General features: G+C 39.2%; 1 protein-coding gene across 1 annotated transcript; it reads left to right on the top strand.

The window, feature by feature from the left end:
- Positions 1 to 95: 95 nt before the first annotated feature.
- CCNK (cyclin K) lies at positions 96 to 15,733 on the top strand. Its single transcript, XM_082761786.1, has 12 exons — positions 96 to 316; positions 446 to 468; positions 1,841 to 2,107; positions 3,128 to 3,209; positions 3,805 to 3,936; positions 4,768 to 4,873; positions 5,012 to 5,069; positions 6,105 to 6,274; positions 7,054 to 7,340; positions 11,223 to 11,256; positions 12,347 to 12,421; positions 14,398 to 15,733. The coding sequence occupies exons 3-12, from the start codon at positions 1,911 to 1,913 to the stop codon at positions 15,018 to 15,020; spliced, it is 1,764 nt and encodes a 587-aa protein (XP_082617912.1). The 5' UTR covers positions 96 to 316; positions 446 to 468; positions 1,841 to 1,910; the 3' UTR covers positions 15,021 to 15,733.
- Positions 15,734 to 15,756: the final 23 nt, after the last annotated feature.

Genomic DNA, 15,756 nt, shown 5'->3' with positions numbered 1-15,756 from the left:
TGGCGCTCCGCAGCAGCTGGGCGACACGCGATTGGCCGCGGCGGGGAGTCCCTCCTCCTCCCATTGGCCAGCGGGCCGCGGCCGCCCCGCCCCGCCACCGCCGCGCTGCCGCCCGGGCGGCCAGGCCGTGCTCCCCAAGATGGCGGCGCGCAGGGCGCCGAGGCCGCGCCGCCCGTAGGGGCTCCAGGGGCCGGCTCTGGGCGGCCGCTTCCCGCGGCGGGGGAGGGGGCTCCGGGCACCCCCGGGCGGCCTGAGGGGAACCGCGGGGCGGAGCTGGGCGGCGGCTTCCTGCCGGGCGGGGCGCCGGGACAAGGCGGTGAGGGGCCGTGAGGGGCCGTGAGGGGCTCGCGCTGGGTGCGGGGCGGTTTGGGGGGCTCGGGGGGCGGTTGAAGCCGTTTGGTGCGTTACAAACGACAGTAACCGCTGCCCATCTCCTTCCTCGCAGGTTGCAGAGCTCGCGGCCGATCGGTGAGTGAGGGGGGGTCCGGGGGGGCTGTGAGGGGCTGCTCGCGTACTGGGAGGTGACAGAGCTCATCCTGAGCGCTTGGGTATTTATAGGTAACGAGTTGTATCGATCATTCGTTTATCTGTAAATAATAGAAGTTGCACTGGTTATTCGCTTATTTATAAATAACCGAAGTTGTATCGATCGTTTATTTATAAATAGCAGAAATTGTATTGATTATTCACTTACTTGTAACTAGCGCTATTTGCATTGATCGATCACTGATACCACAAGACATGAAGATCCTTCACGAACCGACCTGGCACCAAGGTGGTTTCCTCTCTTCTGAAAAAGAAACTTCCTGAAGTTAAGGGAGAGAGATGTATTACACCAGCACTTTTTTTTATTTTTTTACTTTTTTTTTTGGCTGTTTGTATGATCTTTCATCTGTTTTCAGAAGGAAGACTTCTGGAAAATTAAACAGCTTAATTTTAATGAGCTTGCGCTCGGGTCTTCCGCTGACTGTTTTGCTTAGAGCAAGTCTGTTGCATCATATTTTAATCTGCATTTCTTACTGGAAGCCTTGCCAGTGACTACATGCACAGTAATTTGTGCATGGTGTCTGCACAGTTTATTGAGTTAAGATAAAAAGAGACTTGTGCCTGAAAGAAATAAAAGTGCCAAGGCAGTGCTCATTCTCTCCTTAAATTGTGTCGTGGCCGGACATCACTCGTAGCTCAAATACCAGGAAGCTGTTTGCAGAGCACCATGGTGTCACTGTAGATACGTGAAATGCTGATCAACGTAGGGAAATGCCACACGCTGCCTGTAATCAGCCGCCTTGTTTTAGTGGGGATTTTTGGTGGTGCCTTAACATTCAGGCTCACAACAGTTGTGTTAATCTCTGTATGTGACAGAACAGTAATTTGGTACCGTTTTTTCTTCAAGTAACTCAAGTACAGATCACTTCAAAAAGTTTTTTGGAGGTGGTTGTTGCCATCTTACCATTCGGTTACATTCAGGAACCCAGCTGGATGTTTAAATTGCCGTTCAGACAGACCTAATGTGTGCATGTCACACATTATGAACAGCGATCTGATTTTGTGCCCCCACCCCAACTTTTAAAATCTTCCTGCTACCATCCTTGGATTGTTTTTCCTTATCTTGTGGACAAAGTAAGGGAAAGCTGTTCTGTTGACAACTAGCAGATATTTTTGTAAGGTATTCTCAAAGTTTCTTTATTAAACAAGTGATAGCAAAAATAACATATTTTTACTTTTTTGAACTGTGGTTGCGCTATATGGGGAAGATAAGATGAGGTTAAATGTGACTTATCTTTAAGTGGAAAAAACATCCCCTCCATTTTTAAAGAAATTCTTTTTGCTTTTCTTAAAGGATCTGAAGCTACTCACCGGAGACTTCTTTTCTGAAAATTTATCGAGCAAGAACAATTCTATTTTAATAAATGAAGGAGAACAAAGAAAACTCCAGCCCTTCTGTAAACTTGGCAAACCTGGACCATACAAAGCCATGTTGGTACTGGGATAAGAAGGACTTGGCACATACACCTTCACAGCTAGAGGGGCTTGATCCAGCTACTGAAGCACGGTACCGCAGGGAGGGGGCCAGATTCATATTCGATGTCGGAACACGTTTAGGGCTGTATCCTTTAAACTCATGGTGGCATGAAATGTATTGATGAATGGGGGTTTTAAGAATAAAAGAGAAATAGCATTATACATGTAGTTGGTTGTTCAAATGTTTCTGTATCATGATGAAAAATGTTTTTGAGCTTAAACGCCTTTTGATGTAATGTGTTTCTACGTAGTTTTTAGCCATTTGTTGGAATAGTGAAGGTTTCGTCTCAAGCCCTTGGGCAACAGAGAAGTCAGAGGATACAGTCTTGCTAATTATGGATATTCTGGCTGTAACCAGATGTGGTCCCTTATCACATGGATCTACATAATTTCTCACGTCTTGAATTTTCCATTCATTCTTCTACATGTTTTGCCTCTGGAGCTTCTGGTATATTCCCACCTTTCCCCTCCTTGTCTCTTTTTTTGGTTGTTGTTGTTTAGGTTCAGATTTACAGATCTGTATATATTTAAGTAATTTCTCCCTGCTGTCTCACTTTCTCACAGACTGCCACTTAAACTTTTTACTTCCTGCATTTTTGGTACTTCTTATAATCTCTTGAGTTTATGAGAATTTCTTTGTTTAACCTGGTGAAGATGAAACTGTACATTTCTCCTTAAAGAGAAGAGCACGTTCCTATTTTTGTTGCATTTGTAGTTGTGAATAATTAGTAACCGTTTTCCACAGTAACATTTTTCAGGCAAAGTGATTGTTCTTCTGCTCCTTTATGTACTTATCACCATTTTGGACCTTTTTTGAAGCAGGTGTGGTTTATCATGTGGATGACCACTCATGGAGGTGATCAGGGCTTTGCATGCTTCCAATAAATGCTTTAGGTATCAGCTGTATCAGGGTTGAATCACAGTATTTACACAGTCTTAGGGGGGGTTGTAGCTTTTTTTCCTGTCTTACTTGCGGTGTTTTTTATCAGGTCACTGAATGGATAATTACCTGAGGAACTTGATATAGCAGGGTGCATCTTTTCCATTGTATATGCTTGGGTTTAAATTTTATGGCTTGTTTGAAATTCCTTATTCTGCACCACAGACACTATGATACTCTAGCAACCGGCATAATTTATTTCCATCGGTTTTATATGTTCCATTCCTTCAAACAATTCCCGAGATACGTAAGTATTTGCAATATTGATTGCTTAATACTGTGATTACATGAACCATGGGCTGTTTGAATTAACAAGTCGATTGGGTACTACTGCTCGCTGCAACTCTGGATGATGAAAAACAAACATTTTATCTTTTAATCAACACAGCTTTAAATATGCTGCACCTGCCTGCTTACTTATACATTTTATTTGTGGTTGGAAATGTATTTATATTGACAGTGTGGTTATGTCTTGCTGATATTGTTCTTTAGAAGTACGAGGTAAGAGTTTTGGCACAGTTGTATGGCTAAAAGAAAAAAAAAATGGAATTACCATCCTAAAACTGCTTAAAAGACAGTGCTGAAACAAGACAAATTCTGCTTTGGGTGTCTAACCATGAAATAAAGTTCTGTAAAATGGACAGTCCTCAAAATTCTGTATTTTGCTTTGAGAAAGAAAAGATTAAATTAACACTGTAATAATATTAAAAATTAATATGCTTATTAAGTCTTTTCTGGGAAACTTCTATGGATCTGTTAATAGAAACTTCCAGTGCTTTAACAGTGCTACACTGTATTGCATGTCTAGATGCCGATAACTTTGAAAGCACTTTCTTTTTTAGGTGACAGGAGCCTGCTGTCTCTTTCTGGCAGGAAAAGTTGAAGAAACACCTAAGAAATGTAAAGATATAATTAAAACAGCCCGTAGCTTGCTAAATGATGTGCAGTTTGGACAGTTTGGAGATGATCCAAAGGTAAAAAAATAAAAAAATAAAAAAAAATCACGTTGAAATAGATTTTATCCTATTATACTCCAGCAAAGTGACATTCCTTAGAACAGTGACTGATTTTCAGTCGTTCCAAATTGCACATTCAACATGCATTTATGGCTCTTTTGGGTGACATGGGTAACTATGAAAATAATTGTTGCTAACACAAGTAGTTTGGGGAGCTTACTGCAGTAAATGTTGGTAGAAAAAGTTTGTTTGATTTCATGTGAATTCTGTTGTTACTTTGCAAATGAAATTAAACTTGAGTCATTGTGGACGGAACTAGAAATGCTATCAAGATTTAAATCATAGTTGGCAGTTTTAATGTGGTTTTAAGAACAGCAAATCCTAAGTCAAATAAGAGAGTATCATCTTTAAAGTATTAAGAAGTTTCGTGTTTAGAGCTTCTGGCTTAGTAAAACTAAACTTCTTTTGCAGTTGTTACAAATGGCTCGTATAAGTGCAGGAAAGATATAAAACTCCATGAAGAAATGTGGTGGGAGTATTTTTTTGTTGTAGTTCTGTGTATTTGACACTTTTATGCTGTATCTCTTTCGGTTCTTTGTTCCATGTAGGAAAAGGAATTCTAAACATCACTTCCACCCTTCTGCCCAAAATAAATACGGAGAATATTTGGGTTTAAAATAGCCTTTAAGTTGGAGAGGTTTCTGTTCTCCTTGGAGATAAACCCTAATCAAGCAAAAGCAGACAAACATGTTTGCCTGGAGATGTTCTGTAATCATACTTTATACCAGCGTAAAATATTTGTGAGTGAAAAAAGGAATAATATTGTGGTTACCTTGTTTTGTGCTCTAGGAAGAAGTGATGGTCCTTGAAAGAATCTTACTACAAACAATAAAGTTTGATTTGCAAGTGGAACATCCATACCAATTTCTTCTCAAGTATGCCAAACAACTCAAAGGTAAAATATTACAGGGTGCAATGCCAGTTCTTAACTTTTGGCACTTAATTTACATTAACAGAACAAGAGTGTTCTTTTCCAAACCATTTGTCCTTTCTAATAACTTTATTTTTTACAACTTTCCTTACTGTTTTTCAGGAGACAAAAATAAAATTCAAAAACTGGTTCAAATGGCATGGACATTTGTCAATGACAGGTAAGGTACTGCTAGGAAACCTTTTAAAAGTTAAATAGTTACTGTTGCTTACTTTATTCTTGGTTTAGATATTTCTGACATTCCTTTGCGTTTATATGTTTTCAGCTCATAATGAGGATAGATGAGGTATTTCTTGATCTATGTATTCTTTACATTTTTCTTTCTGTCTTTCCCATGGTAATTCTATTGAGCGTGGAATCTAGGATGACTGCAGAAGTAGGCCAGGAATCTATGGAGGGAAAAGGAAGAAGAGAAAAACAAATTTTGTAATACAGGGAAGCAGTAGCTTTTACTATGACATGAACTTACTCAGTAGATGTCAATAATACTAATAATATCAGTTATTTTAGCACCAGTTCTATTAAAGGCTATTTGGTGAATAACCTTTTGCAGTTTTTAAAGCTAGATTTAAAACTTGCATCCAGATTGCTTGACAAGTTGCTTTACAATTTTGTGTTAGCGTTTTTTCTTTTTATTAAAATTATTATTTATTTATTTATATTTATGTCTCTACATTTTATTGAAAAACATTTGGAAACTCTAAAATCCAAATTTGGGCATCATTCTCTACCCAGCTGAAATGCAGTGACAGCACGCTTCAGTAGCAACGAACACGAGTGCTGTATTTAGTTAACAGTAGAGATGAGGCTACAGTGGAATGCAGCTGCCCACACTGGAATATAATGCTGGCTCTTCCCCCTCAGCAACCTCTCTACTCCCATGTAGTGTTAGGTTTTCTATTTTTGAACTCAAAACTGTGTTCATATATGAAGCAAGCACATGCCCTTTGTATTATGTGTATCTAAAATTGCCTTGTTTAATGACAGCAGTAGTGCAGAAACGGCTTAGTTTTGTAAACTTTTTGTTTGATTTGGCTGTTTTTAAGTTTCTCCATTAAGTTTGTCTGAGAAGTTGAAGTGTGGGAGTTGATACCTCGGTAATTCTAACTGTTGTATATTAAAGTTCTGTACTTCAACAATCACAATTATCTCCAGGCTTGTGAATTTATTTATTTATTTATTTTTAATATTCCAGCCTCTGCACTACCCTGTCACTGCAGTGGGAACCGGAGATCATAGCTGTTGCAGTTATGTACTTAGCAGGCCGATTGTGTAAGTTTGAAATACAGGAGTGGACATCGAAACCAATGTACAGACGATGGTGGGAGCAGTTTGTCCAAGATGTTCCTGTGGATGTTCTGGAAGGTATGAGAAACACTTGCCACTAAAAGAGGAATATTTAACTGTTTGATCTAGGGCCACAGGTAAATGAAGATTGCTTTCTTTCTGGGTCTTAGTCAAAATAAGCATGTAGAGTGTGCAGCCTAGGGCATATGTGCTATGCCCTAACCAGGCTTTTAATTGAACTTACTATAAAGAACTCATTTAGCTCTTCTGTAAAGGTTTTTTCCTCCTTTGGTTCAGCTGTTGGAAGAAGAATTTCAGTCATTTACTTAGTTTCCTGAAACTCTTGTGGTTGGCCTATAGAATCTTTGAATATCCCGGCGGGTAACCATGTTGTAAAAGGAAGTTAAGTTGGTTAAACAGGACTTGCCCCTTGTGAACCCCTGTTGGTTATGACCAGTGACTGTGTATTTCAATGTGTCTGTCTTAACATACAGTCTTCTTTCACTCACTTTCTTGCTATGCTATTGTCCTGTTGCTATGCTGTTAACTGGCTTTCTAGGCACATGGTCACGACATGCAGTGTACTAGTACCAAGACACTTAGTTGTTCTTCTCAAGAATATGCATATACAACTGTACATTGTTCAGCACAGGCAGAAGAAAATCAGAAATGCAAGTATAAATTGAAAAATAGTCCATTTTTAAAAAATGCAATCCGTAGTCATAAGAACAAATAATTGCAATGAATTTTTCTGAAGTTTATATCCAGCAAAAAGCTGAGTTGATTATTGTGTATTAAATATTCGCTTGTACATTATGGGTGTGTAATCATTGGATTTTATTTATTTATCTTTAAAGACATCTGTCACCAGATCCTGGACCTGTACTCCCAGGGAAAACAGCAAATGCCTCATCATACTCCTCACCAGCTGCAGCAGCCACCGTCTCTTCAGTCCACTCCCCAGGCACCTACAGTACAGCAATCACAGCAAGCACAGGGTTCAGAGCAATCACAGACTCAGCAGCAAAAAGAGTCACAACAGTCATCACAGCAACAGCAGCAGCAGCAGCAGCAAACACAAGCACAACAATCTAAAAAGCCCTCTCCCCAGTCAAGCCCTCCTAGAAATATTAAAAGACCAGCAGTAAGTTTAACTTTGAACTTTAACTTGCATTTTGTTTTCAATCTGACCTGATGTCCCTTTTATTTTAAGGCCGTGGTGCAGCAGACTTGTTTGCTTTAAGAATGAGCCTGGTAGTTAATTTTTTATGGTGGACTTCAGTTGGTTGTATGGCAAGTACATTAGTATAGAACACCGTTGACAGTTCTGGCATAGTATATTCTTATTTCACTTGGGTCAAAACCAACTGAGCAGACTTTCTAGTCAGCCTGAACTACTAAGGTTCATGGTTCTGTGCCATCAAAATCTGTTGGTTTTGCTATTGAGCAGGCTTAATTAAAGAAAGGTCTCTTCGAGTAGCAATATGCACAATGAAGACGTTAATTGGATTTCTTGGTCTTTAATAAGTCTTTAATAATGTGGGAAAAAAATTCTAAAAGTATGAAAAAATTCTTAGAAAAAGTCCTTCAAAATAATTGAATAGAAGCCTTTAAATACTTCATGCATTGAAGTGTCACTTTTTATTATCACCTCACCACTAAAATTAAGAAACTTCATGAGCAATTGGATAATATCAGAAGTTGCCCATGTGCTTTTCTATAGTCATCAAGGCCAAGCAAAGCTTTTAAACCTTTATCTACAGTTTTTGTGTTTAACTTCTAAGTTATCCAAAAAAGTGGTAAAGTGTTACTCAAATCTTGATGTACCTAGTATTTTCAGAAGCAAACTGATTGGAAGAAGTCCATTGAGGAAATACACTGTTGTCCGGCTTTTACAGCTTTTGCTCCTACTTATTTTAACTACTGCATGCCCAAAGTAGAGACCAGATATAAAGAGGAAAAAAAAGGAAGTAAGAAATGATGTAATGAACTGGGATTGGAAGAATGAAGCATATTCATAATGGCAGCCTCCTAAAAAAGAGAAAAGTGACTTCCTAAAACTGTGGTCTTCACAAGATACAGCCTGCTGCTGGAAGAAAAAACGTTCACTGAAATATAGTTAGTGAACTGAATACTTGCTTTAGAGTTACTCAGGATAAAAAGCTTGAAAACTGGGAGAGCTTTTCTCTACAGTATATATTGATTTGCATGCTTTTTCTACCATCATCACAAGCTCTGCTTGGGTTGTCAGATCTGTAGGGCAGGGAACTCTTTTCCTCCTTTTATTCAACAAAATCATCTAGGACAGTTTGGCATGTTAGAAACCATAAACAGCAGTTAGGATTTTTCTGTGTGTTTCCATCTGATTGAACGTTGTTAGGAAAGCCTGTTCTAAAGCTCTACGATTGCAGCACTAGTGATTATACCTCATCCCATGTGTTAATGAATTATCTCTCAGAAAAAAAGCAATGCATTTTGCACAAACAGTATCTGTTGATCTTTAGCAATGCTCCCTCGTCGAGCCGTCAGAGCCTCTTAGCTTTTCTTAGAATTTTAGTTGCACCATCTAATAGTTAAGGAAGCAAATAATACAAATAAAAAGGTAAGTCTGATGCAGTGTAGACATACAGAACAAATACAAAATAAAGGGTGACTCAGAGGAGTTTGTGCTGTTCCCCTGCAAAACAACAAAATTTGAGAAAAGCAGATACGATGATCTGAACTAATTCTTTCTCCAGAAAACAATGTGGGAGAACAATATGTGTAGTGTTTGAAAGATTTACTTGGTGCTACAAAGATATTCTTCGGTTAGATGAGCCATAAACCTTTTAAAAAATGTTTGCCTTCTTCTATAAATAGCGCTTTGTAGGACTTCTCCAGTTTGTATAGAATATAAATATACTTTGTTCCTGGAGGCCAGATTTTCCATTTATATGAACTCCTATAACTCCATTATCTTTTGTGGAGCCAAGATACTTTAAAGCAGCTGAGGCATTGGCCCATGACTTACAAGCCCTTACCAGATGTCTAAAGCATCTGCACATCCTCTGCATCTCTGGTGGTGAAGAGCACTTGAATTTTCAGTTGACTTCACTAAAAATATACTCATGAATCATGAGATGGTATATTTGGTTTGATTAAACTAAGAATTATTAGTGGTAACAATTTAATGCATGTAAAAACAGCATTAAAAGAACAGTTCTGTTATTATGTGGATTAAGCTTGTTTACAAAATATTAAATAATAATTAGCATGCTAATAAATCATTAATTTTGACTCAGGGTTGTCCTGGCTGGAGCAATAGAAACTACAATATGATACAAAGACAAAAAAAAAAAAGCTCATTTCTATTTTAGTAACTGCCATTATTAGAGAAGTAATAGGCTTTGGTTTTGTTGTCTGACTTTTTTTATGCATAAGGTAAAAACTCATTTTTGTTTTTATGTCCCATGAGCTATTTTGTGTTTGGCTGCAGTTGCTTGTTCCATATTACTGGCAATGCACCTCAGTGACGTTTTCTGAACACCGTTTTGTGTTCACAAATGCAAAATAACTAAATTGCTTCCACTTGAATTAATCAACTGACTTCACAAATTGATGTATTGGAAATTCTGCCAGTAAGTAATGAGGACTTGCAGTTGTTTGAAAGAGCAAGGATATTTGATATTTTCACACGGTTTTGCAAACAAGGAATTTAGTGCTAGAAAATGGGGAAAAGGCTGGCTGAGTAAAATGAAAGCAGCAAATGAGTCTGTGAGAGTCACCAAGAAAGCGGTGTGTGTTTGGAATGGAAAGATGAAGATTATCCTTAAAAACTTGGAAAACAACCAGAAGGTGACTGGAGATGAATGGTCTTAAGATGATGAGTGGAGATGAATGATGCTTAAGACCACAAGGTGATCCTAAGCAGGCCTCAGGTACCTTTGTACTGGACAGCAGAAGTCCTGAGAACACCCAGCACAGTTAAGGGGAATTTATTGTTCAAATTCAAGTGAAATGTCAGCCCCTTCTTCCTGCAGAATCTGAAGTGATGGGAACTGAGCAACAGTTGGGGAAGATAAAACCACTAGACCTAAATAGTCCCTGTAATAAAAGACCCTTTCATTTAAAAGGCACACACTTCCATTCAGTAGAAGCGTACCCTTCTTATTTTTATCCCAATTTTAAATACATTTGTACATACTTTGACATACTTTGATCAGGTTTTCAGCTTTTTTTTTTTTTTTTTTTTTTTTTTTTTTTTAACTATTCATCTCAGTTGGACTAAGGAAGCTGGAAAGATTTCTCATATTCCCTTGTCTGTGAAGTTAAAAAAGAAACCAGCCAACAACTTGTGATCAGAAGGATGATGTGGGGTTTTGTGGGTTTTACTCAATGTGCATTTCTTTGTTCCTGGCATAATATTTGGCTTTTATACAGAGCTTCCCATCTAAGGGCTTCTGAAGTGTATTACACAGAGCACTATTTTCACTGTCCTATCCTGGTAAATAAAGCGTGAAGGCCTGCAGGGGTTTTGACAAAGGTCAAATGACAGGTCAAAGCAGAATCGGGAACAGAGGCCAAGTCTCTTGTTCTCAGCTCAGCAAGTAATACACTGGACCATAATGTACGTGCAGCAGATGCTAAATAAATTAAATGAGATGTAATACTCAACCATGAGAACAACAGGAAATCCTCAATCTAAAATAGCTTCAATTTTTTTTCAGTCTTCATTCTTCTAGATAAGTTGGGCTTTCCCAATGTGGTTTGACTTTGTTCAGTGTTTGCACTACATCTTGCTAAAGAGGTTGTGCATTAATAACCTTCTAATAAAAATAGGAGAATAAATAATGGGTTTCCATGACTCCTTTTAGGAGAGGGACAAAGATACTGCTGCTGAGTTGGAAATTGGTTCTGATTTAGTCAGATTTGTACAAAAGCTCTTCAACAAGCTATCAGTTGTTTCCTGTTTGGCTTGCTTTTTCAAATTTTAAAATGCTTTGTATTGCAATAGTTGACTTGTTTCCATCTTTTTTTTTTTAAACAGACTGTGTCTCCAAAAGAAGAAACAAAGACAACAGGTAAATGTTAACAATTTCTTTTTTCATTTTATGCAAGCAAAATTACTGTCTTCGGGAGAATAAGTTACTCACTGACATGTGCTTAGTTTGTTTGCTTATGGGCCTGGCAGTTCTAAGCTATTTTGATACTAATGCTGCATCTTTAATTGCCGACTGTAAGATTTATAAAATGTTCCTAGCTTAAAAACTTGTAAAAATGGAGTATAACTGTGCCCCGAGAATCCCTTAATACAGTTTACAGTCAGTAAACATCTTGCTAAACTACGCAGCTCTCAGTATACAACTCCATGCATTAATTGGGCTCAGTTTAGCAAGCTGTGGGACAAGGAAACGATGGAAGGTACCGTGCCACTGAATGCCTGCACTAATAAGTCTGTTGGTAATCAGTGACATTTTAACTGGCTGTTGTAAAAGGCATCTTACTGCAATACGCAGTCTAACTTAAGAGATGTTTCACTGCAGGGTCACATCTTTTGGTATGGACGTGCTTTTATTTTTCCTTCTCTTCTGCTGTTTTGGAGCAATTTATTTCAGGACAGCTAGGATTAATTCTGTAACCTTTCCTAAGTAGTTTTGGCACTTCTCCCTTTCAGGCTCTGCAGACAGATTCCAGAGAACTCTCTCTTCTCCCTACTCTCTCCTGTGTAACTGCCTTTTTTCTTTTGTTTCTATTTATTTTCTTTTGAGTTTTGGATACATGTTCCCTGATGTTAGCAGAACGTAACAGTTCAGCCTCCCATGAGATTTATTTAACTCTTTTAAAGTTCATTTTTTTTTCTAGAAAAAGTACGTGTGCATCTGTGCAGTCATACTGTTACTGGGTCACTTTGTCTCCAGTTATAAAATACGGAGCTTGAATTTGTATGCCTATGTTCTTTTGCAAGACTGGTGTGTGATGCCTGGTGCCACTTAATTTATACAAGGGTCTTGATTTTAGTTCTCTTTATTAAACATGCCTAATGTATAATGTTTCCACTGCACTTTGCATAGAGTAATATGACGGATGGTGAGTGTTAGAATGGGACTATATATGGGCTCTGGAAAATACCGCAGAGCAATAGCTAATTAGGAACTTCCAAATGTTTTTCAGAACCACCACCACCATCTAAAATTCCTAAAATTGAAACTTCACATCCACCAATACCTCCTGCACACCCACCTCCAGGTAAGCTTTTATCTTCTAAAACAAATTTACCGTTGCAGTTAATCTTTCATTCATACAGTTGTAGTGACCTTGGGGGAGGGGTTGTTGCCTTGATTAATCAGCTTGGCAAGTAAAAGCATTAGGTAGATAAGCTCTAGAGGGAATTTCATTGTAGTAGCACAAGCTTTTCCAGACAGAAGCAAAAACGATATGATGGAAATAAGACTATACTACGTGGATGAGGGCAAAACAAAGCTCTGATTTTCAGAGGCCAGGAAGAATAAAGGTAAATGTTGCTAGCAGGCAAAGAGTGACTGACTAGCAGGCAAAAGTCCTTTAAATGGATGGCAGATGCCATACTACTGCCCATGTAGCTTCCAACTGTCCTATAAAAGTCCTTCACGTTATATCTGTGATACAGAAATTCTGCAGATGTGTAACTTGTAAATAGTAAGGGGGACTACTGTAAGTAAAGTAAGGACACTTTGCTGTGTCCAGAAATGGATTTTGTCTGTCAGGGAAGTTGAACACTGCACACATGCCTTGCCTTTGCAAAATGAACTCTACTGTTGTAAAAATGTGCTTCCAGCGTGTTGATGCATTAGTTATCTTTCCACTGACCCTTAAATATGACATAAATATTTTACAGAGCATGGTCCATAATGTAACTGTAGGATGGCAGCTTCTAACGTGGAATTGCAAGAGAAAAAGTGCTCTGAAATATAGTAGGACCATTTTTTCCTCATTTGTTAAAAACTAATTAAGAGTGAGGGAGTTCTTCTGAAGACCATATTCATCATTTCATCAGTTGTTAAATATTGAACGTACATCTTAAATCCAGAGTGATACTGGCAATGAGCAAATGGAGAAATTACTGCCTGCTATAGTTTAGGAACTACAAGTTCTGGAATTTGTAGGTACCACAGCCAGCATACCCACTTTGCATCATCTAATTATGGAGGTGTCCTAGCAGGCAATTTTGCTGTTAAAATTATGAGTGCTCAGATGAGGTAAATCCTACTTAAGCAGGTAACTAACTTGTTTCCCTTGTTATTTTAAGAGGGAAATTTTAGATTTGTTTATACAAGCACATTACTGTATAAACACACATTTGAAGAATAGCCTTTAGAGGCCATCTCTTGGCTTTTCAGGCTTTGAGGAAATAGCAGTTGAAAACTAAGAACGTCTATTGACCAAATGGGAGAAAAAAAAAAAAAAAAGTACTAGAAGGCTTAATGATCTCCAATTCTGTTTAGCTTTGCCAGTTTGGTTGTTACATGTCACTGGGAATGACCGCTCTGTATATATCTGCTTCTAAACGACTTTTCTTAACTGGACAATGTTTTAGATGGTTATTTATTACAAGTTGGATGTCAGGTGCCCAGAATGTTTTTGTTTGGACTTTTTAATACTGACCATATGGTGATACAGAGGTGTTGCCATTAGGTCAGTCTTCTTCCTGTAGAATTCCTTACTTCACAAAGTTGGTATTAAGAGGGGAAAATATTCTGTTAAAGACTCAAGACTTTGGCCTGTGTTCTCAAATGTTTCACAACATGGGAGGCAAGTGAAATGCAGAGAATCATCCCAGGCCACTGCCTGGAGTATAAAAGGGGTAGAAGGGAGACATAGAATAAAGAAGATTGAAACTCTGATCAAAAGATTTTTTGGTGTCTTGGGTCCCCTGATATTTTAAAATCTGCTAGCAGTGATTCTGTCCATCCAGCCTGCCAGTTTCTGCTGATTGTAGAACAACATTTAAATGTTAAGAAAATAGTAGTAAGGGAAATGTATGTAACTTTTAGGATGGGAAAAACGGAATTTTGTTCTGCAGCTTGGTTCTTTTCTAGTGATGTAACAAGGCCTGTTTGGGTACCACGTAGCATTCAGAGACAGAAAATTGTTATCTTTTGATGCGTTAACTGGAGGAGAATACAGAAGTATTCAGAAGTAATTGCTGCTGTCCTTCAGACAAATAATGAAATTTTCTCTTCCAGAGCGCAAGCCGCCTTTGACAACTGCAGTTTCGATGGGAGAAGCAGAGCCATCTACTACCGTGGACTCAGTAGACATGCCAAAGGTCCAGATTCCTCCCCCTGCTCATCCTGCCCCGGTGCACCAACCTCCACCTCTGCCTCACCGCCCCCCGCCCCCGCCCCCCACCAGTTACATTACAGGGATGTCTACCACCAATTCGTACATGTCAGGGGAGGGCTATCAGAGCCTGCAGTCGATGATGAAAACAGAAGGACCAACTTACGGAGCTTTGCCTCCGGCCTACGGACCACCGGCTCACCTACCCTACCATCCCCACGTCTATCCTCCCAACCCGCCCCCGCCAGTCCCCCCGCCGCCCCCCACCTCATTCCCTCCCCCCAATATCCCCCCTCCTACCCCCGGGTACCCGCCGCCCCCTACATACAACCCCAATTTCCCACCTCCCAGGCTGCCTCCGACTCACGCAGTACCCCCTCACCCACCTCCGGGGCTGGGCATGCCACCAGCGAGTTACCCCCCGCCCACCGTCCCCCCGGGCGGGCAGCCCCCCGTGCCACCTCCGATCCCCCCGCCTGGCATGCCCCCTGTAGCGGGACTTGGTCGTGCTACCTGGATGAGATAGCAGGAGGTAATTTGCACGATGCCCCCGTACGCTGCCCGGGCAGGAGTAGCTAGCCAAAAGCGGCATTGTAAAGATGAGGAGGGTGATTTGTATAATTTAGATGAAGAAATGAGGCCGTGAAATGAGAATTTAGATTATCTGTTTGCAGTATTGTTTATGGTGAGTTACATAGGCTTCTAGGTTTTAATCAGCTTTGCAGTATCTATTCTAACTTTATACATTTGACTTAAGTTTAAATTGTCTGAGTTATTCCAGCACTGGATTACTTTGTACTAGCAAAATTGTTAACCAGCCATATTGGCTCAACTATATCAGTAAGAAGTAAATTTCCTTCTAGAAATCGGTGCCTATTTTTGAGTATCAAAATAGCCAGATACCATGAAATTTCATCTATAATAAGGAACTTCATTTTTCAGTAATAATTAAAAACAACACAATCTCGAGCATAAAAGCTACTTTATTTAAGAGAGATTCTGAATGCTAGCTGACTGGAATCATTTTGAGGTGTTTGCCTTGCTGATATTTTTGTTTTGGAATGTACTGGTATCTTAAAAGTATTGTATGTTTACACCTATTTGCAAATTCCTGTACATAATATATATATTTTCTAAGTGTGAAAGTCTGAATGTAACAACCTACTGTGATGTAAATCCTGGTTATAAATGGGACTAACTTCATTCACATCTACCCAAATAAAATTGGTTCTGAATTTAGAGGGCTCTCGGGTTTTTCATTT

The sequence above is a fragment of the Aythya marila genome, assembly GCF_965140915.1.
Source record: "Aythya marila genome assembly, chromosome: 5".
Classification (NCBI taxonomy): domain Eukaryota; kingdom Metazoa; phylum Chordata; class Aves; order Anseriformes; family Anatidae; genus Aythya; species Aythya marila.
Note: the sequence above shows the minus strand (reverse complement) of the source record. Positions and strands in the feature narration are given on the sequence as shown.